At 52.9% G+C, this 23991-nt stretch overlaps 9 protein-coding genes across 9 annotated transcripts; 2 read left to right on the top strand and 7 right to left on the bottom strand.

The window, feature by feature from the left end:
- Window positions 1–427: 427 nt before the first annotated feature.
- Window positions 428–2557, bottom strand: P152DRAFT_465167 (family 2 glycoside hydrolase; the record flags this gene model as incomplete). Its single annotated transcript, XM_033680611.1, has 4 exons — window positions 428–566; window positions 620–1018; window positions 1079–2362; window positions 2433–2557. The coding sequence occupies 4 exons, from the start codon at window positions 2555–2557 to the stop codon at window positions 428–430; spliced, it is 1947 nt and encodes a 648-aa protein (XP_033535895.1).
- Window positions 2558–3633: 1076 nt separating this feature from the next.
- Window positions 3634–6528, bottom strand: P152DRAFT_465168 (phosphate metabolism protein 7; the record flags this gene model as incomplete). The annotated part of the gene is made up of 4 exons (XM_033680612.1): window positions 3634–5015; window positions 5063–5875; window positions 5928–6402; window positions 6502–6528. The coding sequence occupies 4 exons, from the start codon at window positions 6526–6528 to the stop codon at window positions 3634–3636; spliced, it is 2697 nt and encodes an 898-aa protein (XP_033535896.1).
- A 1420-nt stretch (window positions 6529–7948) lies between these two features.
- P152DRAFT_456501 (dipeptidyl-peptidase III) lies at window positions 7949–10698 on the bottom strand. The gene is made up of 3 exons (XM_033679021.1): window positions 10295–10698; window positions 9184–10238; window positions 7949–9127 (listed from the first exon to the last, which is right to left on the bottom strand). Exons 1-3 carry the CDS (start codon window positions 10627–10629, stop codon window positions 8196–8198), a joined length of 2322 nt encoding a protein of 773 aa, XP_033535897.1. The 5' UTR covers window positions 10630–10698; the 3' UTR covers window positions 7949–8195.
- Window positions 10699–11970: 1272 nt separating this feature from the next.
- Window positions 11971–14070, top strand: P152DRAFT_393471 (uncharacterized protein; the record flags this gene model as incomplete). The annotated part of the gene is made up of 1 exon (XM_033676202.1): window positions 11971–14070. The coding sequence occupies one exon, from the start codon at window positions 11971–11973 to the stop codon at window positions 14068–14070; it is 2100 nt and encodes a 699-aa protein (XP_033535898.1).
- A 74-nt stretch (window positions 14071–14144) lies between these two features.
- Window positions 14145–15293, bottom strand: P152DRAFT_265708 (Clavaminate synthase-like protein). The gene has a single exon (XM_033674829.1). The coding sequence runs from the start codon at window positions 15058–15060 to the stop codon at window positions 14218–14220; it is 843 nt and encodes a 280-aa protein (XP_033535899.1). The 5' UTR covers window positions 15061–15293; the 3' UTR covers window positions 14145–14217.
- Window positions 15294–15565: 272 nt separating this feature from the next.
- P152DRAFT_465172 (uncharacterized protein) lies at window positions 15566–17096 on the bottom strand (the record flags this gene model as incomplete). Its single annotated transcript, XM_033680613.1, has 5 exons — window positions 15566–15956; window positions 16013–16291; window positions 16347–16478; window positions 16541–16644; window positions 16692–17096. The coding sequence occupies 5 exons, from the start codon at window positions 17094–17096 to the stop codon at window positions 15566–15568; spliced, it is 1311 nt and encodes a 436-aa protein (XP_033535900.1).
- Window positions 17097–17966: 870 nt separating this feature from the next.
- Window positions 17967–19521, bottom strand: P152DRAFT_456505 (branched-chain amino acid aminotransferase). Its single transcript, XM_033679022.1, has 2 exons — window positions 18210–19521; window positions 17967–18163 (listed from the first exon to the last, which is right to left on the bottom strand). Exons 1-2 carry the CDS (start codon window positions 19190–19192, stop codon window positions 18148–18150), a joined length of 999 nt encoding a protein of 332 aa, XP_033535901.1. The 5' UTR covers window positions 19193–19521; the 3' UTR covers window positions 17967–18147.
- A 530-nt stretch (window positions 19522–20051) lies between these two features.
- P152DRAFT_393723 (kinase-like protein) lies at window positions 20052–22888 on the top strand (the record flags this gene model as incomplete). The annotated part of the gene is made up of 2 exons (XM_033676215.1): window positions 20052–21872; window positions 21920–22888. The coding sequence occupies 2 exons, from the start codon at window positions 20052–20054 to the stop codon at window positions 22886–22888; spliced, it is 2790 nt and encodes a 929-aa protein (XP_033535902.1).
- On the bottom strand, window positions 22837–23941 carry P152DRAFT_265912 (uncharacterized protein). Its single transcript, XM_033674831.1, has one exon. The coding sequence runs from the start codon at window positions 23749–23751 to the stop codon at window positions 22945–22947; it is 807 nt and encodes a 268-aa protein (XP_033535903.1). The 5' UTR covers window positions 23752–23941; the 3' UTR covers window positions 22837–22944.
- Between the last annotated feature and the right edge of the window lie 50 nt (window positions 23942–23991).

The raw sequence follows: 23991 nt of genomic DNA on the forward strand, positions 1-23991 counted from the left end.
GTAAACAGGGAAAGTCTGGGATTGGACGGATGGAGCGCCGACAGCTTGATGGACCCCTGGCAGACAGAGGTGCGGCACAGCCACTCCTGAGAAATTCTTTAGCCACAAATACCTCTATAGGACTGTGGAGATCCACGCGTCAGCACATCCGGAATTCCAGATGCATCAATAACACAATAGGTGATGATTTAACTCTGTTATTCAGTATATAAATTCGCACATGGTCAGGGAAAGGTGATTATATTATAAGCGTGTTGTACTATGCTATGTTTCTATTTCGAGGATATGACCACTGTTTTCTAGGATACAGTGATATCACCTGTCTCTTCCTCAATGGTCTGTATCTAAGTAGATTATAATCGACCTAATGTAGGGTGCGCAGACCGTATAGGGACCACCGCTGGAAGATTTCCTATGCAGTTGATCCTTACGCTCGGCTCCGGATCTTTCGTAGCTTGTGATACGCCGTCATTGCATGGTCCATGATGTCTTTCACTGCCGCAGGATCGAGTTTGGCCCGTCGGTCGAACGAGTATACACCGTTGACCTCCTGCTCAATATCTGTCCTACAGGAGCCTGTGTCAGCGTTGCGATCAACCGGTTCATCGAAAGAACTTACAATTGGGTGTAAACTAGCCCGCAGCACACCCCCGGTTCCACCACCGCCATGACTAGGTTCCTCACGCGCTTGAGCAGGTCTTGCGGATCACTGGCAGTGGTATAACCCCAGTCTTTCGCGGTGGCTCCAGGGACCCCCTCGGCGGGTTGGATGTTCACTCCGCCAAACTCGGAGCAAATTACCGGAGCACCATCTTCATGCTTGGATCCCTTGTCGCCACCGGACTGGTTGACGATCGGGTCAAGGAAACAGGGCTTCTTCTGGGTGATGATGTTCTCCACTGACGCGCTCCGCACCGCGAGCTCGGCCGCATCGTCATAGTCGTGGTACGTGGTAAGGTCAGTCAGCACATGCTCCCAGCCGCAATTGTCATTGATCGGTCGAGTCGGATCGAGGGTCCTAGATTGCGTCAGTCTCCCCGAGTTTCTCTGGATGACTGAATCAATAGTTCATGCTTACTTCGTCATGTAGTAGAGCGCTCGAATATGATTGCGTTGCTCCACGTTGTTCGGCAAGTCCGTATATCCCCAGCTTTCGTTGACGGGCGTCCACGCGACCACGCACGGATGATTGATGTCTCGCTTGACGCATTCAATCCACTCCTGGTCGAACCGTTCCACGTATTTCTCGTCGAACTCGTAGGCATTGGCAATCTCGCCCCAGACCAGGTAGCCAAGTTTGTCCGCCCAGTACAGGAACAGCGGATCTTCAACCTTCTGATGCTTGCGGCAGCCATTGAATCCCATGTCTTTGGATAGTTGGACATCTTCTCGCAGGCTGGAGTGAACAGGGGGGGTCATTCCTGTCGCTGGCCAGTAGCCTTGGTCGAGAACGAGCGCTTGGAAATACGGCTCTCCGTTCAGTCGGAACGTTTCATCCCCTCGGGTCCACTCAATGGAACGCATCCCGGTGTGGGTTTCAACCTGGTCAATGACGGCGTTCGAAGAATCGTATAGCCGGATCGTGATATCGTACAGGAACGGGTGCTCGGGAGACCAGACAGGGATATCGTTATGTAGATACTTCGGATTGTTCGGAAGCTCCGTACGAGGGAATCCTTGGGATATTTCCTCAAGCTGACCGGAATTTAGGCGGAGATTGAGAGTGCAGTTGACAACATCTCGGTCGCGAGGCAGCTGCACGGTCTCCGATGTCCGGATGACAGCACCCTGATAGCTCGCTTCAATCTGGATCGCATAAGGTTGAAGAGCAAGCTTTCCGACCACGCCAATCGTGGCATGCAGGTCGCCGCTCTCGATATCGTCCGCACGTAGGACGGTCCCCTCGCTGCTATTGGCAATCCGCACGGCGGGAACGCTTTCCAGCCAAACGTTCTGCCAGATTCCACTGGATGGCGTGTACCAAATGTTATCGGGCTCCGGCTTCCAATATTGCTTACCCCGCGGTTGCGTCAAGTCATACGGCGAATCTTTGACGCGAATGACAACACGGTGCGGTTCTTCCCCGCCCTTCAGAGGGAGCGCGGGCGTGATGTCCACGTCGAAGGGGACATGTCCGCCGCGATGCGAGCCAACGTAAAGGCCATTGACCCAAACGGTGGCCTCGTAGTCAACGGCGCCGAATCGCATCAAGGCATGGTTGCCCTTCCCCAGCTCTTCTGCCGTGCGGGGGTCGGTGATCTTGCGATCATACCATATGACCTCGTGCGCACTTTGATCATTGATACCCGACGCAGGAGTTTGGAACACGAACGGAACATTGATGGTGCGCTTTCCGCTATAGCTGGGGCTAGGATTGTGGGCGATGTGTTAGCCTCACGATCAAGGAAAGAGGACGAAAAATCCCGACTTACCTTTCGTACCAACGCTGGGAGAGACCGACATCTTTGTCGTCGAATTCGAAACCCCATTTCCCATTCAAAGTCACCCAATTGAGGCTCGTCCGCTGAAAATCCGGTCGAGGATAATACTCCGCCATCTTCTGGGACGGAGGGTGACCTTCCCCGCTCTCTGGAGCAGCCGTGGAACGGCGCTTCGAGAAAGACTTGAGCTTTTCAAACACTGGTGGACTCATCTTAGCTGGCACGGAATGGTGTGAAAGTTGGAAAGAAGGATATTACGCACACTGGAACTTATACAGCTGGCAATTCCAAAGGGCGGGTCCGTCACTCCGTCATCGGTTGTGTTGCGTGTTGTTTGAGATGAAACTGGTAGCTGATCCGCAAGGTCCCATAGTCCCATTTTAAGATGCGGAGATTCATGAAGCTAAGAGTCTTATTAATCGATTCGCCGGTTCTCAAGGTCGGTTCCAACTTAAATTCAACCACCTGGGCACGGATATCACGATTATCGAAGGGATCACAATTATTTCGCTGGGTGAATCTACCCGTTGGCGAAGGACTAGAGAAGGTGTTCCAGCATCGACATGTGGATGGCACCGTACAACCAGATCTGACGTGGACTTCTTTCGACGACTAGCTGCTGTCCGACGAGATGAAGATGAACATTTAAAGTAATCATAATTAGTGGGTTATGACAAACCGCAACATCGATGCTGGTGCTTATGAGATCTCGAGAAGGAAGCAAACCTAATGTGGGATCTTCTTAGGGACGGTATTCAAGCACTCGTTCAGCTGACTTGAGCACACATCGCTGAAACCATTACGGAACCAGAGCTTAGATCGGGTCACGATGGTAGTCTGTATGCTAAGGATATTGAATATTATGACTGCGACGATAAAAAGCGGTGTGGGCGCAGTGATACCTTTGGTAGATGCCATCAAACGGAGATTTACAGGAGGTTACGATAAAGCTGTCCATTGGCACCATTGGTACCTTAGAAATCCGAATGAAACCGATGGAATTTCTGCATATCTATGGTATTTCCCACGAGGAACAACCAACATGAACACAGCACTAATCTCGGCCGGAAAATTTCACACAAACAACGTGATCCAAACGAAGAATTGCCGATCATTTTCAAAGGGTATCAAATTACATCCGTTCTTCCACTTCATCCTTTCCATTACTACATCCGTGGACCAGGCCATCAAATCACCACACCACCTCCTTCTCCTCCCCCCACACCGGCATCGCGCGGACCTGCTTCCCCTCCACATCGTCCCACGCATTACCCTCCTTATCCTCCAACGTGCCCCATTGCACCTTCCCCTTTGCGTCCACCCACGCCCCGCGGTTCGTCACCTCCGCCCACTCCCCCACCTTCGCTTGGCACTTCTCCACTTCCTGGTCGCTCACACCGTTGGCGTCGCGCGGGATCCAGACGACTGGTCGCCCGTGATTGATGGCCGGGTGGTAGAAGGCGGTGCGCGCGAGGTGCGCCGGGTAGGCGGGCACGGGCGACTGGAAGAGCGGGTCGAGCGTCGCGGCGATGGAGGCGCTGGAGATAGATTTGGGAAAGAAGAAGGAGTGGATGCGGCCTTTGAGACCGGTGGGTGGGAGGGGGCCGGCGGCGAGGTGGTTGATGTGCGTGGGGTGTGCGCCGATGGAGGCGGGGGTGATGGCGCCGGTGGCAGGCGGGGTGGCTTCCTTGACGACGATGGGGAGACCGTCAGCAGTGGAATCCTCTCCGTTGATGGGACCGCTGTTGACGGGACCGCTGTCGGTTGAGGGGCCACCGTGGCCGCGCTCGAGATCAGAAGTAGTGGAGACGGGGTATTCCTCGGCGGACTCGAAGAGGAGGGTACGTGGCAGGGAGGACTTGAGAGCGGAGAAGGTGCTGCGCATGGAGATGTGGTAGAGCACGGTACCGACAAGGAGGATGATGACGACGACAAGCGGGCCGCTGCCGGAGGGCTGGTCGCTGGCTTTGATGGCGAGGAGGCCGATGAGACAGAGCTCGAAGATGTAGAGACCGACGAAGAGATGTTGCAGGGCTTGCGCGTAGGCGGCACCTTTGGTATCGATCTTCGCGTCGTAGACGTACAGGAAGTTGTACCGATAAGCAAAGTATAGCGTGCCGAAGCCGATGGCGGCGAAGCCGAGGACCAAGGGCGCGATGCAGGAATAGGAGATGATAATGACGCCGAAGTTGGTGAAGACAGGGTACGAAGAGCCCCACGCAATACTGGGCATGATCAGGTAGCGGTTGAACTTTTTGCGCGGAGTCTTGTCGAGGAAGGGATACAGGACCACGGAGAGAGCCAGGCTGACGATTTGGAGAAGGTAGCCGGTGGAATTGGCCACACCGTACAGAATGAAGTACGAAATGTAAAAGTTGGACGCGGCGGGCAAGTTCTCCGCAAGCAGGGGGATTGCGCTCGCGGGTTTCGAAACGATTTGGCTGGCCACGGCAGTTGCGCCGGAGGTAAAGGTCGTGACGAGGAAGACCTGGATGACTTGGAAGGCAAAGTACCAGTTTTGGGTCTGGAGTTCCACTTCGGACAGGGTGACAGCTCCCGCAATTTTGGACAGTACTAGATCGAATCAGCGCTGTACGTTGTGCATGAGCATGAGTACTTACATCGGCAAATGACGGGGACAAGAGACATGAGCACTGCCAACAACACGACTGGCAACAGGCCGGTGACAACACCGAGAATGACGTCTGGGATATCATTGATCCATCGTAAGAACGCTACGTTTTCTGTGAGGTAGTTGACGTTGCTGATGATACCGACCAGGGCAACCGGGATGGCCCAGAAAATAATCAAAGCGCAAATGGCAGCCGTGACAATGATGTACCGGACCGTTCGCTGATACGAAGGCATGCTCAGGTTACTCCAGATGATATCGTCCGGGGAAATGCCCCATTGCCTGGGCTCCATCTGTTTCGCAACATGATGAGTAACCATGCCGAAGGCGGCCTGGGCAGCAATCTGGCTATCAAACTCGATGAAGACGGCAGGTTGCTTCTTGACATCTCCGGTAATACGACTCTGGACATCGGTCTCAATGACCGGGACCAGCTCAGAGATCTGCTGACAGGACCAGTCGATGGTATCGACTTTGTGTCCGATGAGAGGCTTCAAGCGATGGGTCGGGCGATCCTTGCCTTTGGTGATCAGGGTCGTTTCGGCACCCTCGAGCTTGAAAACCGCCTTATCCAGATCCCCGACTTTCTCTTCGAGTTTCTTGCAGTCGGTCGCGAACCAGATATTTTTGATAAGGGGGAAGATAGCACGCAACTTGGCCTCATCGAGGTAGCTTTCCGGAACGGAAGTGAACAGGACAGTGCGGGAGGAGATGCGGCTGGAGTTCCATGGGGTCAGGAGATATGCTTGACGGAGGTTGATGAAGTAGACCGTCTCCCGAGTGATGAGGAAGAGCACGAAACCTGTTGTCCGTCAGATTTGTACCATTGTCGGGAAGAAAACGCGAAAACCTACCGACGAAGAGCCATGCGCATCCTGCGTGCGCCCAAAATCGGTTCGCGTTCACGACATTACCAAAGTTGAGGATATCCAACTGCTGTCTCCCGCCGCCGCCGGTGGCATTGACGGGGAAAAGCACCGGCCACGTGATGCACATCCCCACGACGCACATGACGCCCATGATCTTAAACCATCGGACATAGAGGTACGAATCGAGCGACTGGTGATTCAAGATGAACAGGTCTTGCGTCTTGGTGACGTCGGTGATCCACGAGAAAAAGGACCATTTGGACGTCGGGGTCCGCTGGTCTTTCCGGAGCGCATGGTTGTACGTACGCGGGCGGTACAACTGCACATAACTCTTGCGGGCAATGGCGAAGATTACGAGATAGAGGACCGCAAGGGCGAGAGTGGGAATGAGCGTCGAGATGAAAGCGGAGAGAGACGAAGACTCAGGTTGGTCGCGATTTTCGCCTGGTTGGCCGGATTGCTGCGCGAGATGTCAGCTTTAATGAATTGTAGCGATGCGGTTGACCACGACTGCGGCCACGGATTGTTTGGATACAGTCACGGTCGCACGAGGACGTACCCGAGCAATCAAGGCGTGGAAAGACATGTTTCCAAGGGCGTCATGCGCCAGGAGGTTGAACTACGTTAGCAATATCGACAGCGATGGGTATAGTGTCAATTGAAAAAATCCGAAAAGGATAGAAGACGCTGGAGAAGATGTTGATGAAGAGTGAAGAAAGAAAGAGAGTAGGAGGAGGGGAAGTGGTGTAACCCGTCTCTTCACTTGTGATGTTGTTTGCTCCCGTGTGTTGGAGAATCAGTGGATGAAAATCTGATGGCGTCAAATCTCCAAGGGTTAGTTGCTGTTAAACAAGCCCCAGACAGGGGAGATTCCATTGTACAGGCCCTGGTCACGAACGGGCTGCCCCCCCACCCCCAAGCCTGCGCCATACATACTATGTACAATTGTACATACAATGGAGGTTGAGTTGATAGAAGAAACAGGGGTGTGCCAGCCCGTTCGTGACCAGGGCCTGTACAGTGTGCCGCTGGCAATCCAGTTTTTCTAGAGCTTTTCTTGAGCTTTTCTTGTTTACTGACGGGGGGACGAATGACGATCGATTACACTTATTTACACCACTGCACCCGGGCCCAAGCTTTCCTCTCCGTTTCCCGCTTGCAGGCAATAAAGTCGACCGATATGGCGATGGTTAGGGGTGATCCCAGCCGCCGATCGGGAGCAGATCTTTATCGATCCTTCGGCTTCGATACGATCAGCTGGACATGGATCTTTGCACTTCGAAGATTCATATCATCATGGACTCTCAAGTCTGAACAGTGAATACAGCATTCCGTCCTCATGTCATAACATTGCATTGGTGCCACAAACGTTCCCTGCTTTGGAGTTTGGACTGTCAGACACGTCTCATCGTCACCATGACCACATTCTGGAGTCTGTCTGGCTTCCATGGAAGCGGTGTAACATGAGCCTGCGTCTTGACAGTTTGAGAGTTAGGAATTGAGAGTTGAGACACATCAAATACATATCTGGCGCTGCTGCAGCGACCGCCACCAGCAAAACTTTGCATTTTTCTCGTAAATCTAAGCCCACCGTCTCGGTTGGCGCTCCCACACCAACCCCAGCAATCCACTGCCACGAATCACGATACGGTTGGCATGTCACCGTAGGCAGTCACATAATTTAGGGTTCGTCCAGTCTGATTTCAATTATTTTAATTATTTCGTAGTTTGGTTAGGCTTTCTAAAAAGACAGTTGAATCTACCTATCAAACTCAGTTCTCGCTAGTAGTCGTGCCTCTTATGAGTGACATGACAGCGTCTGAATCACGATCGGCGAGCTTGAGTGGCACGTCAACCCCAATCTGAAACCCCTTTTGGTCTAATGGACGCCACGCATTGCAGGTCACCGCGACGGGGACACTCCATTGCGACTCGTGAAAATAATGGAGGAAATAATCACCACGAGTGCAGCTCAGCTCTGCATGTTGGGCACTGTAGTAATTAGGTAATAGTTAGGACAAACATCAAGCAGTCTTGGAAGGTTGCAGGTTGAAGGGAAGGACAACAGCCATTCGAGCCGATGGTCAGATGGAGAATCATAATTAATGATGATCTCGTTACTATCTACTTCCCATCTTCTACGCTGTATTCGTTTATCCGTTCTCGCTATACCCTACGCCAGGCGTTAATAAAGCGATGTCGATGCCTTCTATGCAAATGCTCGCGCACTCTTCCATCTTCCCCAGCCTCTCATCAAATGTACTCCCTCTCCGCAAAACTGCGAATCATCCCCTCCGGCGTCGCGTCATACTCCCGCAACTCCACCTTCCCATCTGGCCCCACCACCGTGTTCGCCTGCACGAACACCTTCCGCGGCGTCTTCTTCCTCAGCACCGCCGGCCGCACCGTCTCCGCATACCACCCGCTCACCCCCGTGATCCCCTCGTACATTTTTGTCCCACTCTCGATGTCCGCTGTGCTCTTATACACGTGTAGCTCCTGCAGGTACTTCTCGACCGCGGGTCGCCCGTGCGACAGAATCTTCGACCGCTCGATCCGCACCGTCAGGTCTGAGAGGTCGGCGGCGGTGTGGTCGAGCGACGCGAACTCCGGGCCCGCGTTCAGGAAGGTTTGCAGGATGGAGAACCGCGCTTGCATGTGCGGTTGGCCCCATTTCTTGCTCTTGGGGTCCCAAAACTCGAGCGCCGTGATGCCTGCGCGCGCCATGGTGAGGTACGCCGCGTAGAGGATGTCACCGGCGGGTCCGTCGATGTCGATGCTGCCGTCGCCAAAGCCGAAGATCGAGAGGACGTTGAAGTCGCAGCAGAGCGCCATCGCGACGCACTCGGCGCGGCATTCTTCGTAGCTGCCGGCAATCGCGCCGAAGACGCCCGACCACGTCTGCCCGGGCTTGTACCAGGTGGTGATAGGCTTCCCGGTGAGTGGGCTGATGGGCGGATTGGAATGGTCGAAGTTGTAGGTGCCAGGCGCAGTCTCTTGCAATAGCTTGCCGCAGCCGTGGCCGAGGAGCTCATGAAGTCCGACTTGCACCTCGAAGGCGGCGTCGCGGCAGCGAGTGAAGACATCGAGATCCGATTCCTTGATGAAAGGGATCGGCTCGTTCGGGGCTTTGGCGCCAAGAACGTTGCCTAAAGAGACGTTCTTGAAGCCTTCCGTTTGACGGACTGTATGGTGTTAGTATTGCATACACATGCGGATAGTATACTTAAGGTCGACTGACTATCGTCGTAGTTCGGGATGTTGATCCCCGCAGGAATTCCACTCCCGGCAAAGGTAAGGACCTCTAATGACGTGAAGTCTGGCGCAAGGAATTTGTCCTTCTCGAAGTCTTTCGACCACGGAAGTTTGGGAATCAGACTTGGTGCGGATTCCACCAACTTTGCGAACGCCTGTGTCCGTTCCTGGTTGACCATGGCCACGAACCCTTCCCACTCGCCCTTCTGTCCATGCGGGTCTCGGTAGGTCTCGACGAATCCAATGTCGCTCTCTACCATTGGTCCCTTGTCGCGAATCCAGAAACGCTGGCTTTCCTTGAACGCTTCAAGGGAACCGGTCTTGAATGACTTGACATACTGCTCATGCATCGACGCCTCGGTCGAGTTCAGAGCATTCTTCCGCGCGTTCTCCAATGCTTCTGCAATCATCCCCATCTCGACCGAATGGTCTCCATACACCAGCCTCAACTTCTTCCCCTGCAATTTCCCCTCCAGAACCCACTCCGACTCTTCGATATCCCGATCCCCTTTGGCCGGATCCTTCTGCTCCGATGCAATGAGCGCCTCGAACCCATCCTGGACCTTCCGTAATCGCGTATTCTCCGGTAACAGCTTCTTCCCCTCGAGGAAATCACTCACAATCGTGATTTCCTCCTTCGTGATATTTGGGCTGTCCGGGTAATACGTCGTCACATGGCCTCCATCCGGATACCCCAAATGCATCACCTCCTCCGACTCCGCTCCGAATATCGCATCCTTGATCTTCGCATAGTGTTTCAGGGCCACCGGCGATATCGACGCCAGGGCAAAGAGCTGCTTCTGGCTGATGCGAGGCAGGAACTTCGAGTCGCCAAACGACTTGAAGTTCCCGGTGTTGCCGAGGAATTGCGCGGCGTAGTCGAGGAAGTGTTTGCGGTCGTCGTCGCTCAGTCCAGCGGTCTTCTGCGCCTTGATCCAGTCGCCGGCGCACGCGTGGTGGAGGGCGATGATGAAATCGTAGAGGGCTTCGGATTCGGGGGAGACCTGGCGGAGGACCACGCGGGTTCCGGCAAAGCTTGCGCTAGTACGAGTCAGTTTCTTACATTCGAGAGAAGGAGATGGTGGAGAGGTACATACACGGAAATGTAGTGAGCATAAAGCTTCTCCTGGTCACTCAATGCTTCGAAATGGGGACGGATCTGGAGCGGGACCACGCTCGGAGGGCTGTCCGCGAGGTAGTGCTGCAGAACATCCGGAGCGATTGGCATGGTTGCAGGTTTGGCTAGAGATATCTCTTGGGTGGGTTCTTGTCCAAATCTTGGAGTGGAATAGGATCGGTTCCAGAGAGAGAGGAATGGAGAGGGACTTTGGGTCGAATTTGGAGGATTCCCAATACAACGTTGCAGTGGCAGTGGCAGCGGCAGTCGAGACAGGCGAGCTCTCATGAGAATGCGGGGTGTACTTATACTCATCGCTCTAAGAATAGTAGAATACTACGTAGTACGCCTTTCATGTACCTGAGAGTCAGCTTCCAGCATGAGATGCAACTTCCACCATTAGTCGCCACCCGTCTCCAGCTGGCGGAGACTCGACCTTGTATTTACGATGGTTTATTACTGGCAGTGGGGAAGCGGGAGCCCCAGCGCATCCTAACTAGACTTGAGACTCCAGATATCCTGGCGTCAACCTCACCGTACTGACTGAAACAGCAAAGGATACTCATATCCATCGAGCTTGTTAATATCATTGTCCTTATGGGCTAATAGACGCGTCGTGAGTCTTACAGTAGCGGTAGTGTTATCGTCGACGGGAGGTTAGGGAATTCCGTCCGCCTAGTACAAAAGAGAGAGGTCAACCACCACCACCCCGATACTCCGCATGTTAACAAAACGAGAGATTCCAAGTCATACCTACCACCCTCTCTTCAGCTTCCACGGTGCGGTGTCCAATTGTTCATGACTTCGGGTTGGAAATTTGACTCATTGATGACTCCTACTCTGTACTACTCCATGTCTGAAAACATGGTCCAGGCTTGTCACATCGAACCAGTTACCAGCCGATATCCTTATCGATATTGAGATGTTGACCGACGGAAATTGGGAGTCAATTCACGATGACGGAAGTACTTTCAGGGATTCAAATGCTTGCTTACTACTGTTGCCTGGTGCCGCAGTAGATTCGTCCTGGTTTCCCACTTCATAATTGGTCCCCCCCATGAACAGCGACTACCTACCTAGCTGCGGATATTATTACTCTTGAATCCTACTCACCGGATGGGCTCGAACGGGTGGGGCGGTCAGTCCCCGCTGGATAAATACAGACACCTGTGGATTCGATCTTTGGGCACTAATTATGAACTTATGGTCCGGTATTTAAACAAACGCCATTCCCCTCGACTCCTGGGGAAGCTGGGTTCCTCGTGCTTGAGACCAGATGCATCGGGCATCACATCGGTAGATCTGGTTGGGTATCGGCACACAAAGGCGTTTCGCTATCGATAGACGTCCGGACTTTACAAAATGGCAAACAATAACCCCAAGCAAGAGATTGTGCATACTACGATGGCAGATGCTCCAGAAACGATACCGGACGCCGTCAAGTCTCACTCAATACTCGATTCTTCATTTCCTGTCTTTGTCCCTCATCTTGATGAGTTGTATATGTCAGGAGAAGAGCTTCGAGCTGCAATCCGCAGCTTGGGTATCGCTTCCTCGAAAAAGGAAGAATCGATCAAGACGAAACCGACCTTGAAGGAGGATAAAGAGGATACTAAGGCCATAACTGAAGGGACCGAGCAACCACGCTCAGTCTTCATGGACGCCCTCAACAAAAGCAATGCCTTCCACGAGACAACGGAAACACTCAAGGAACAGAACAAGATGCTCACGCAAAACGCAGACGTGGCCTTCATCTCCACCAAATCTCCCCTTGTCGACCTGTTCTACGAACTGAAGGGCGAGTTTATCCGGGAGAATGCCGAGAAGCAGTTCGCCGAAGCATGGAAGGCCAGTCCTCTGACGACTCTGAAGATCATCTTCAACGCCCGCAGCATCCACCTAGGGAAATCCGAGAAGTTCAGCGTTTACAATGCGCTTGGATGGCTGTACGAACATCATCCCCAGACGCTGATCGCCAACCTGCAGTGGCTGGTACGGCCTGTGATCGAGAAGAAGCCCGCCAAGCCGGAGAAGGATCAAGTGAAGTCGACTAAGGAAGAAGACGATGATGATATGGTCATGCTCGACGAGGATGGCGAGGAGATCAGCGACCCTGCCGCGTTTGATGTCAAAGATGGTGGCTCCCATGGCTACTGGAAGGATCTTCCCAATATTATTGCGCTTGCATCCAAGGACATGCTCGCATGGAATAGTTCTCCGAGGGCGCTCTTTAATGTCGACGTGCGAAAAGCGAAGCGAGCCTCAAAAGACGTCTGGGACCATGATAGTGCGACGAAGCTCCGCGTGGAGAAGCGGGACAAGACGCATGAAACTGCAGTCGCGAAACTGCTGGCCGATAACAAGTATCGACTCCTGTATGTAACGGTTGCTCGCCTCTTTGCGGACCAGCTTCGTCTCGATCTCAACCGCCTGAAATCGGGCGACAAGGAGCAAATTCGAAAGATCTCCCTCGCTGCGAAATGGGCTCCGTCGTTCCGCGGACTGCACGATAAGAACACTTTCATCGTTTCTTCGATCGCAGAGATCCTGTATCCTCATGCTGAGGTATGCCCCGACGTCCCGACCGCCGACCGCGAGACCTACCTGAAACATGCCCGCGAAGCATACCGGAAAGGGACGTTGTCTCCGCTTCGGAAGCATCTGGATATTGTCGAGCGTGATATATCGGCCAAAACATATTCCAACATCAAGTATGACCGCGTTCCGTCGGTTGCGATGGATCGCTACACCGAGCTATTCGCAAAGAAGGACAACGAGCGATTCGCGACATACCTGGAAAAAGTCGTCGAAGGCACGGCGCAAATCTCCGGAGCCATCCTGCTTCCAGGTACCCTCGTTGCCAAAGCCAGGGGCAATGCAAAAAACTCCGATCTGAAAGGGGCTGTTACGGCGAAGGTCTTAGACGGCCAGTGGGAGTCAATCGTCAAGCGGATTCGCGAGGCTGGCACGCTTCAGTCGTCGATCGCAGTCTGCGACGTCAGCGGATCAATGAGGTATCCAACCTTCCTGGACAAGACCCAGCCGATGGATCATGCAGTCGGCCTTTCTCTACTCCTTGCCGAAGTGACCGCACCGCCATTCGGAGGCTCGTTTATAACCTTTTCTCAAAGCCCTCAGGTCATGAAGGCCGGCGGACCGGACGATAAGAAGAAGTTCTGCGAGAAGGTCGCTTACATATGTAATAGCGACTGGGGGCAGAACACGAATTTCGTCAAGGTCTTCGAGGACCTGATCCTTCCCATCGCCGTGGAGAATAAGATCCCTCAGGAAGACATGATCAAGCAGGTGTTTGTTTTTTCGGATATGCAGTTTGATGGGGCTCAGATGTCGGACGCGAGGTGGTCAACCTCTTTCGAGCGAATCAAGAAGAAATACGAGGACGCGGGATACGAGTTGCCAACGCTGGTGTTTTGGAATTTGGCAGAGAGCAGCGGTTTTTGGGATAGTTCGGATTCGGAGGCGGAGGCGGAACAAAGCAACGACCCCAAACCTGTGACGGCAGACGAGCCCGGAACTGCGCTGGTGAGCGGATACAGCCAGGGTATGTTGAAGGTGTTCTTGGATGGGGGTGGCTTTGAAGGGGAAGACGATGAGATCGTCGAAGAGGTGGTCAAAGGAGAAGATGGGGAAGATGTCGTGACGGTGAAGAAAGTGAAACCAAAGCTGGACCCCTTGAAGGTCGTGAAAAAGGCGGTCAGCCATAAGGCGTACAGCATGTTGAGGGTTGTCGATTGATTTCTGCCGAAAATTGAACTTGGGGCCTTTCGTGGGGGCGCATGAAGGCAGCGGGATACCTCTCCTCTCTGGTTGAGGACGTGTGGACATGGAGCGGATGCCTCCCCCTGTATATTTCAGCGAAACCACCAATTCACCTTTTAATAGTTAGCTGGATCCGATGACAATAAGAAATGTGATACCTACTGATGCCGATATTTTGCCTCCTACCCCTCGTACGGCGTGCCACCAACTCAGAGGAATAAACACAGCATCACCTGGATAAAGGCACGCCTCAACTCCATGAACCAGCTCTTCTCCTTGCTTCTCACCCCAAATCAAGTCCTCTGCTACTCTCCTCTCCTCCCCGCCCATCATCTCCACTCCTCGCATCCTCCCGATACCTTGTCTTCCGACTCTCATCTTCACCTCCTGAAACACCTGCTTTCCATCATCTGGTGCGATCATTCTGATCTGCTTCTCTCCCGCCAATTGCACCAGCAAGTTTGGATTTGGGTCACGGTGCAAGGGCGTCACAGTCGGTGGGTAGCCCATCCAAAGACTTGACCCATAGACGTCACCTTTCCCGGCTTTTTGAACTAGCTCGGGGAGCGGTAGGTCATGAATAAGCGGCCCGGGGAGCTCGTCGAGAGAGGCTTGCGCCAGGTACAAGTTGGAATCATGACCTTCTGCAGCAGATTGCTTCATATCCACCCATTTCAAGAATAAATCCAAAGGGACATTTTGCCGGCGGAATTCAACGGTCCCTGAGCCATCCTGAGACTTCACCGTATGCTCCAGCGGAACAATAGTTGAGCTATATTTCCCCAGGTAGCCAATGTCCAGCTTGCCATTGCCATCGAACCACTTATCGATGGCGTTGATGCGGGGTTGGACGGTGTTACGAAGCAACACCGGAGTGGAAGATTGAAAAAATTGTGACTTGAACTTGAGGGCGTTGAGGTTTTCGATTGCTATCAACGGTTTGAATTGGCAAGAGAGTCGTTGCATTGGGGGATGTGTCGTCGCTCAGACAATGCTCTCGTGGAAACAATTTATTGTAAAGAGCTCATGCTCGCAGACAGCACACTTTAAGACAGGCGTCAATCACGATAGTAATAAACAGGTCCTGATGAGATGAGACCGGGAATCTTTGATTGTCTTCTCTGGTCGTCTGGTGAGACACAGGCCCGGAGAGGTCGGAAATGGCATGACTCAACCAGATCCTGGCGCGTCGAAAATGCGAGTCATCAAAAGGAGACGCGTCTGCGTCACGGAAACGTCCGCGTTCAGAAAAACACCAATGTCAAGCAATTTCATATAATAATGGTTGATTCTTAAATAATTTAGTTCAAAACTCCAGGTCGATATTCTTGTCAAAGTCATAAGCGCCCGCCTACATGAGGATAGATACAGCAGTGCTGCATTGAAGAGCTGCAACAATAGCCATCCATTTACATCCCATCTACTGTTCTAGGTCTCATGTCCAAATGTTCATCGATCATACGGATATATATCAAACTGCAAAAGGACAGCCTCCCCTCCTTGCCTCGGTCAAGGTTCTCCTGGTCTCCTCCATCTCCTTCTTCCCCTTGCCCCTGAATAATTTCGGGCCAACCTCCTCCAAATCGTATCCATCCGGCTCATATTTCGGGTCGCCCGGGTACGGCAGACCCATCGTCCACTTGTACCATGCGGTGATGCCCCATCGGTTGGCAAACGTGGCGGGGATGTACCACGGCTCGGACATGTAGAGGACTTTGTGGCTGCGGCCGGTCTTGGGGTCTGGTTGCGAGAAGGCCTTGAAAGGGATGATTCGCGGGAGAGCGAGGTATCGGAGGAAATATTTGCGGACCAGAAGACCCGTGTCGACGGTGAATTTCAGTGGTGCATAAGGCGGAGGATACCTGGAGAACGAACAAGAGTCAGGAATGGATATTGAGGGCAGAAGTAAGGGACTCACATCATGGCAGTTCGCAGCTTTTCGTCCATCAAGCAGCTCACAAATTGATTTCCAATCCATTTGAGCGGGCCAGGCACATCGTACACAAGAATGCGCACGGTTTCATCCGCAGTTTTCTTGTTGTACTCGCTCGGCACCATGTGTTGCTGTTCGTATTTGGTGGCCCATTCCTGGACATCTTCCAGCCATTCCAGGCCATCTTTCCATCCCATATGAAAGCGTCGAAGGGCTTCAAACGAGATTCCTTGGGCATCGCCGATGGCTTTCCAGAACACACCCCTTGTTTGGCATTAGATGGACCGTCTTGGAGCGAGTCAATGTGAGGAAGACTTACACTGCGCACTTCTCCAATTCCGAGTTTCCTCTCCATTCGTACATGCCGACGAATTTGATTGGTTCCAGTGCAAACAAGCTGAGCGTATATAGCAGATCATCGTTGCTGATTTTTCCTGACTTTCGGTAGCCCCTACTCAAAAAGTAAGAATCTGCTGCGGCTGTCAAGTACGGAAGATTTGCGAGACGACATACGAATGAAGGTAGTTCATCCTGGAGATAGCATTGATGGTTCTCTCGGAATCAGGCGGATTTATAACAAACTCGCCGATCAAGACCTCCGTATCAGCGTATCGCTGCTATCGTTAACTTCGTGTCGCCAGGTAGTTACGCCTGTGAAGAGTACCTTTGATGCTAACGAGACGTCGGAAAGCTGCTTAGTATCTACGAGTAGTTTGCTTATTGTTGGGATTCCATATGTCCTGAACAGCGCAAACTGCAACGCTTTCTGCCCCATGAATGGGAATTCATACTCCCCCAGCATCTTATTAATCTCCCATGCTTGAAGGGTCGTCATCCGCGAGAGCGAGTCTCTTGTAGGAAACGGAAATTTGGCGTGGATCTTGTCCCGCCGACGGTATCGAAGGAGTCGGACAAGCAGAAGATATGCGATGGATGCAACGGCAACATTGCGAGGCGCCAGGTAAGTCCCCCATGGTAATTGTAATAGTTGAGACTTCGACAACTCGATCCGGGCTATGATTTTCTCAAGCAACTGACGAACGAAATCTGTAGATAATGAAGAAGACATATTGACCGAACTGCGCCGAAAGAACGACGAATAGAGGTTGGAAGGAGCAAGGAAACACCAGAACCGAGAACCTACATCTCTAAGGAATATCTTCTACTTTTCATAGTCATTTGGATTTCCCGAGGCTTGACGTCGATAGTTGAAAATGCAGATAGAACGGTGCTTTCACATGTGGACTCCATCAGGGGGAAAAGGTACGTACCGGGTGCGTGTGAGCGCGTGGGGCACGCCAGTGTGGAGTGTAGACATCAGCCTTATACCCGACGAACCCGAGTCTTGATTGGTGAGTAGATCGGAGCGAACTAGAAGTCGAGCAAGCGAGTTGGCTATAATTGCACCGTCGGGATAACGTCGAACGACGAGACGATATGGCTTGCTCATGTGCTTGCTGGCGGTCCTCGGCCCAACAAACTGAAGGATCATCGGGGTGTGAGTTAAGAATTGAGATTCTTCTGGCTCCTTCCGTTTGTCTGACTCGACAAAAGCAGTCAATGGGGTGATCTGGAACAGATCGATCCGAGAGGTACATGATGTAAATGGTTCGGACGAGATGAAACCGTACTGGACCCCGCATGAATGGACGGATTATGACGCCAAGCCGGATTACAATCATCATTAACAGGCGCCATCACCCTTCTAAGTCTAACAAATGGGGAACATTCCATACGAGCGGGATCAGATTGAACGAGTCAGACGAGAATTATCACTCGATTAGGGTTGGAGGGGGATTCGGATCAAAGCTGGAGCCGCATCCGAAGCCGGTCAACCCCTGTCTCGGGAGCGATCCGTACTCAATCCGAGCCCTAACTGCCATCAGCTCTGTGGATGCTGATATCAGACCATTTTTCCAGGTCTATGTCGTGTTGTCGATGCTAAAATTTATCTACGTGGAATCCATACCAAGGGGGGGGGAATGTTTATCTACGATTATATCAGATGGGCAGGTTATCCCCAAAACCGCTGCGGAATGCTCATATCTCCACACGAAAGTCTCCCAGAAGAAACAAAACCCAAACATTCCTCAGGGTTGGCAACTGCTCCTGGACAGAGCTTAGGTGATTTGGACGCTGTTTTCGAGTTAATAGATGATCCTCTTAGTCAGACTCGACATACCTCCAAGGATGGGCATCGTCGCCATACTGGATCCGTTCAATCCATTGCTTAACCTGTACCGTCAAGGGCCCCGCTTCCTCGCCCTTGGGGAGCCCGCAGTCGATCAGACGGCCCTTCCATGAGATCACCCGCACAGGATTGACGATGGCAGCCGTACCGGTTCCGAAGACCTCGAGCAGCCTCCCCTCCTCGGATGCCTCCGCGACATCTTTCATCCTCATTTTGCGCTCCGAGACGGTCCATCCCTCCGGCTGGAGCCGCTCGCGAGCAAGGGCAAGAACCGAATCACGGGTGACGCCGCTCAAGATCGTGCCATCGAGCGGAGCGGTGACCAATTCCTTCTGGCCAGTTTCCTTGTTCTTGAGCGCGACGAACAGGTTCATGGTGCCAACTTCGGTGATGTACTCCTCCTCGCCAAATAACCATAAGTTCTGGTGGAACCCGCGGCTAGCCGCCTCCATCTGGGGCAAAATGCATGGTGCATAGTTGGCTCCCAGCTTCTTGTCGCCGACACCACCAGGCCATGCTCGGGTGGCATAGTCCGTGGCTTCCAAAGACACCGCCTTGAACCCGGTAGGGTAGTATGGGCCAACTGGTGAAGCGATGACGTAGAAAAGCGCCGAGCCCGGTGGTCCAACACCAATGGTCTTTTGCGTGCCGATCATTGTAGGTCGGAGATACAACGAGTATCCTCGTTGCTGCGGAATGAACCTCTGCTCGAGCTTGACAAGCTCCGAAATTAGTTGGATGCCGGCATCGCCGTCGAATGTTGGTAGAGCGATCCGAGCCACGGAATTGTTGAGTCGCGCCATATTCCGGTCCGGTCGGAATAACCGCACATGTCCCTCGTCGTCCCTGTAAGCCTTCATGCCCTCGAAGGCGGTAAAGGCATAATGAAATACGCAGGTCGCGGGGTCGAGACTAAGGTTTTGGTAAGGCGTGATTCGAGGAGGAAGCCATCCCTGTGAAGCTGTCCACTCCATTGACAACATATGATCTGGAAACCAGTCAGATAAAGGTATGAATTGCGGAAGGGACGCCGACCTGTAAACGTCCTGCCGAACACGAGTTCCTCTGGAGGCGTAAGCTGCTTAGGGTGTGCAGTTTTCTCGATGGTCAACTTTGTAGGATCGAGACCTGGTAACTTCATGCCTGACGCAGCAGGCGTCTTGATGCTGTAGCACCTGCTCCATTGATACTGTGATTGTTGAGAAATCGAATTACGGCTTCTGAGCAGCGACCGTAGTGGTCCTTGAGAGCGTAATGAAACCATTATGTGCAGGCCACTAGGTGTATGAGGAATGGAGGATGCTCGTTGGTCTAGGAGAAGGCGAGATGAAGAAACTAGGAATTACGAAGAGATTTAGAAAAGCGACCGTGGGATACAGTCACTCAAAAGTCATTGAATCCTGGAGCAGTAGGGAATGTCAATGGGCGTGCGCCGGACCAAAATCGGAGTGATAGTGGAGATGTCGACAACTCCAGGTAATTACTCCCAAGCCGATGTGAGCCGTTCAGACATCCCTGTCGCCAAATCCCGCCATCCAGGGACGCGACAGCTGCTGTGAATGTCGATACGGATATGTAGCTCCCCATTAAACGTGGCGTTACTGCGTTCCATCTCGAGAGACATACTGCGACAGGCAGCTTCACAGGTTGCGTCGCATCAAGGCAAACCATTGTTTGTTTCGAGCATTACGAGTTCTAATAGTACACAAACCTCCGCTGAAGGACGGGGAAGGCTGTTGCGGTCCAAATGCCACCATCATGAGCCAGCCCATACGAAAGGACCCCGACATCGAGTGATAGCATTGGTCCTGTGTACGGCATTGTGGAAGCACCATGTTTTCCAACGCCCTCAAATCCTTTACCTCGAATATCTCCTCTAATTACTCCGTCGCATCCCAACCGTCCTCACTATCAGGTCCGTGGAAGATCTACGATGCGAAGAAGAAGTCCACCGGCAAGGCCGCCTCGGTCTTTGTGTTCGACAAGAAGTCTTTGGAACCCCATGGAGGCGGGTTGGGTGGAAGGTCCAGTACCGCGTCATTGAAGCGCGTACATGAGGAGGTGGTGGAGAGGCTCAAGAAGGAGGCCAGCTCGCTCGCCCGACTAAGACATCCAAGCGTTCTGGAACTGGTTGAGCCGGTAGAGGAAACGAGGGGTGGTGGGCTGATGTTCGCAACGGAGCTAGTAACGGCATCGTTGGCTGGATTGCTACAAGAAAAGGATGATCAAGAGAGATCGGGAGGCGTTGGTGGAAGGCCAAGCAAATATGTCGTCGAAGATGCCGAGGGGGTCAAGAGGAGACGAGAGCTCGAGATCGACGAGTTGGAGATACAAAAAGGGTTGCTGCAGCTTGGGAAAGGCCTCGAGTTCTTGCATGAGAGTGCTGGACTAGTTCATGGGAACTTGACCCCCGACGCGATATTCATCAACGCCAAATCCGACTGGAAGATAGCCGGCCTTGGATTCTCCAGTCCACCGAGCGACTCTACCTCCTCGACGCCGTCAATATCCCTATCCGAAGTGTTGAATTCCGACCCTCGACTTCCGAGATTTGTTCAGCTAAATCTCGACTATTCGTCGCCGGACTTTGTCGTCGACAACAATATAACGACTGCAGCCGATATGTTCACCTTGGGTATTCTGATCCTCGCGCTGTATAACTCCCCTCACAAAAGCCCCCTGGACACCTCCTCGAGCATTTCTACCTATAAGCGCATCTTTTCATCTTCCTCGTCGGTGCCTTCGCAAGGCAATAATTTCCTTATCAAAGGCTCACTACCCCGTGAAGTCCCGAACCTCCTATCCCGACTTATTACCCGACGACCGGCGCAGAGGCTCAGCGCGAGAGAGTTCCAACAAGCCTCATATTTTGACAACATCCTTATTTCGACCATTCGATTTCTGGAGAGTCTCCCGGCGAAGACCCCCAGCGAGAAATCACAGTTCATGCGGGGACTCCCGAGGATCTTGAACCAGTTTCCCAAAACGGTGCTGGAGAAAAAGGTGCTCCCTGCATTGCTGGATGAGACCAAGGATCGGGAGTTACTTGCAATGGTGCTGCAAAATGGTTTCAAGATTATCACCACCCTCCCACCCACACATGCCCGACGAGCGTTCACGGACAAGGTGATCCCGAAGCTGAAAGATGTTTTCACGACACCGAGCGGATCAAAAGTCGCTGCTCCAGAACGGGACACCGCAAAGGAAGCGGGACTAATGGTTTTGCTGGAGAATCTAAAAACTGTATCGGATCATTGCACAGGCAAGGATTTCAAAGACGACATCCTCCCCATTGTCGTACTAGCGCTCGAATCCCCGACCCATTCTCTTGTCGACGCTGCTCTGCGAAGCCTTTCTATCATCCTTTCGATCCTAGATTTCTCCACTGTGAAAAACGAACTCTTCCCAGTCATTGCAGCGGTGTTCAGCAAAACCAGTAGCATGGGGATCAAAATCCGCGGATTGCAAGCTTTCAATGTGCTGTGTGGTGGCACCCCTGGAGCAGACGACCAAGACGATGGTGGATTAAGCGGATTCGGCACGGATCAGTCGCCAACAGCAAAGACAAATTCTGTCATCCTAGACAAGTATACCATTCAAGAGAAGGTCGTGCCGCTCATGAAAGGAATCAAGACGAAGGAACCTGCAGTGATGGTATGTACACATATCTCTACTCCTCGGCTGATACTAATGGATCGTAGATGGCCACCCTCGAAGTGTTCCGGGAAGTTGGCAAGATCGCCGACTCGGACTTCCTTGCTATGGAAGTGTTGCCGATCCTCTGGAGCTTCAGTCTCGGTCCACTCCTCAACCTTTTGCAGTTCCAGTCGTTCATGTCGCTCATCAAGTCCATTTCCACGCGCATCGAACAAGAACAGACCCGCAAACTCCAAGAACTGGGCTCCACCACGGCCGCAGCGGCGACGTCCAGTGATTTCATGACCTTCGGGCCCAGTGGAACGAACGGCGCCCTCGGCTCCGCTGGGGGAGATGAGGTGGATTTCGAGAGTCTGGTGCTGGGGCGGAAGCCGGGTGCGGCCGCTGACCCGCTTGGAAACGACTGGATGTCTTCCGCATCCGCATCGTCATCGCTCCCTCATCGACCAACACAAAACACCGCGCCAGCGCCTACATTCTCATGGTCGTCACCGCAGACCTCGTTGTCCCCGTCAGGCACTGGCGTGCTTACGCCTCAGACTGCATCCTCCCGTGCAATCACCCCCGAGCTCAACTTGAGCAGTTTTGCCACCCTCCAACCGTCGAATCCAGGAACGGGCGGCTCTTTCGGCCAACCTCTCCAGCATTCAAAGCCAACTATGAACCAGCTTAATCCTAGCCAATCCTCCATTGATTGGTCTCGAGCATCGGGGGCGCCAAATACTGCCATGGGCGGTACCACAAACATATGGGCCACTCCCTCCTCCCCGGCGCCTCCTTTTAACAGCATGCAGTCGTCTAGCGCATTTTCCATCCCTCCACCCGCGCCGTCACAATACTCGAGCTTTAACATCGCGCCGCCATCATCGCAAAGCAGACCTTCGGTGAATCAAGGTACACTCGGGGGCGGCACGTCTAGTTTTCAGCGACAAACAAGCCAACTACCAGGGCCACCAGCACCGCAGAATCACGCTCAGAAGCAAGGATTGGACAAGTACGAGAGCTTAATATGAGGAAAATGCAATCCGTGTCATTTGCCGTCATCATGCCCCTTGCGAAATGAGAAGAACTAAGATCTGAAGGATATTGCGGTGGTAAGAATCACGCACAACACCGGGACCCCTAAAATCAACACCATCCCGAAAATTAGGATCCCAACAAATGTCATCATCCGCGACATGAACGTCTGTCGCCGCAAATACGTCCCGAACTCTGCGCACCGTTGCTCCGCGGCTCTCCGCGACGTCGAGCGGTGCCATCGCCGCGGGCATGCCTCTCCCAGTTGTGTTTCCGGCGCAATTGTGGCGGTTGGCGACGGAGACAGTGCAGCAGGGTTTGTACTCGCTTGCTCGACCGGCGCATCGGAAGTCGAGGAGGAATCTTCGGTCGTGTCGGCGCCCACGCTGCGTCCGAACCACGGGAAGAAGCCCCACGGGCGTCTGGTGGTCGCGGTGCTGGACTCGGTCGCCGGATGCTGTTCGCGGCCATCTTCGAGCAGGGTCATGGGATATTCGGGGGCATTGGTCGAGGCGGTGGAGGTGGCGTTGGGTAACGAGGTCAGGGTGCGGCCCCATCTGTGGCTCCCGGGTCGGCGGACGGTTTCCAGGGAGGGGTTGCTGTTGTCGCATGCATGGGTTGCGGAAAGGGTGTGCATAGGGTATGGGTATGTTTGGTTGTGGGCCATATTCGGGGAATGAACGAATGCAGTGACTTGGAAATTATGGAATGCTGTGCCATAAGGAAGCGTAGAACTGACGTTCGTTGCCCTGGAGCTCCAATGCACGCAACTAGGCTGATATTGAATGGACTCGTTAATAGATAGAAGCAGATATGCGAGCATTATCTCACTCTGCCCGGATAAATTCGAAGCAGGCATCACGAATAGAAAAATCCCGTAAGTCAATCTTCAAACCTAAGCACGCGCTTTCCGTAATGTTTGTCATGGTCATTGAGTGCCTCGAAGCTTCTCCTCTTGGGGGAAACTGAAGAATACTAGGGGACTTCTCCATTGCCTTCCTGAGACGCGCTCACGTAATTCTCATAGAAGAAGTGATATCATATTAATATGTATCTGACTGACAATTTGACGAAAACAATAGCAGTTGAAGAAGAATAA

This window comes from Eremomyces bilateralis, assembly GCF_010015585.1.
Source record: "Eremomyces bilateralis CBS 781.70 unplaced genomic scaffold P152scaffold_5, whole genome shotgun sequence".
In the NCBI taxonomy this organism is placed as follows: domain Eukaryota; kingdom Fungi; phylum Ascomycota; class Dothideomycetes; order Eremomycetales; family Eremomycetaceae; genus Eremomyces; species Eremomyces bilateralis.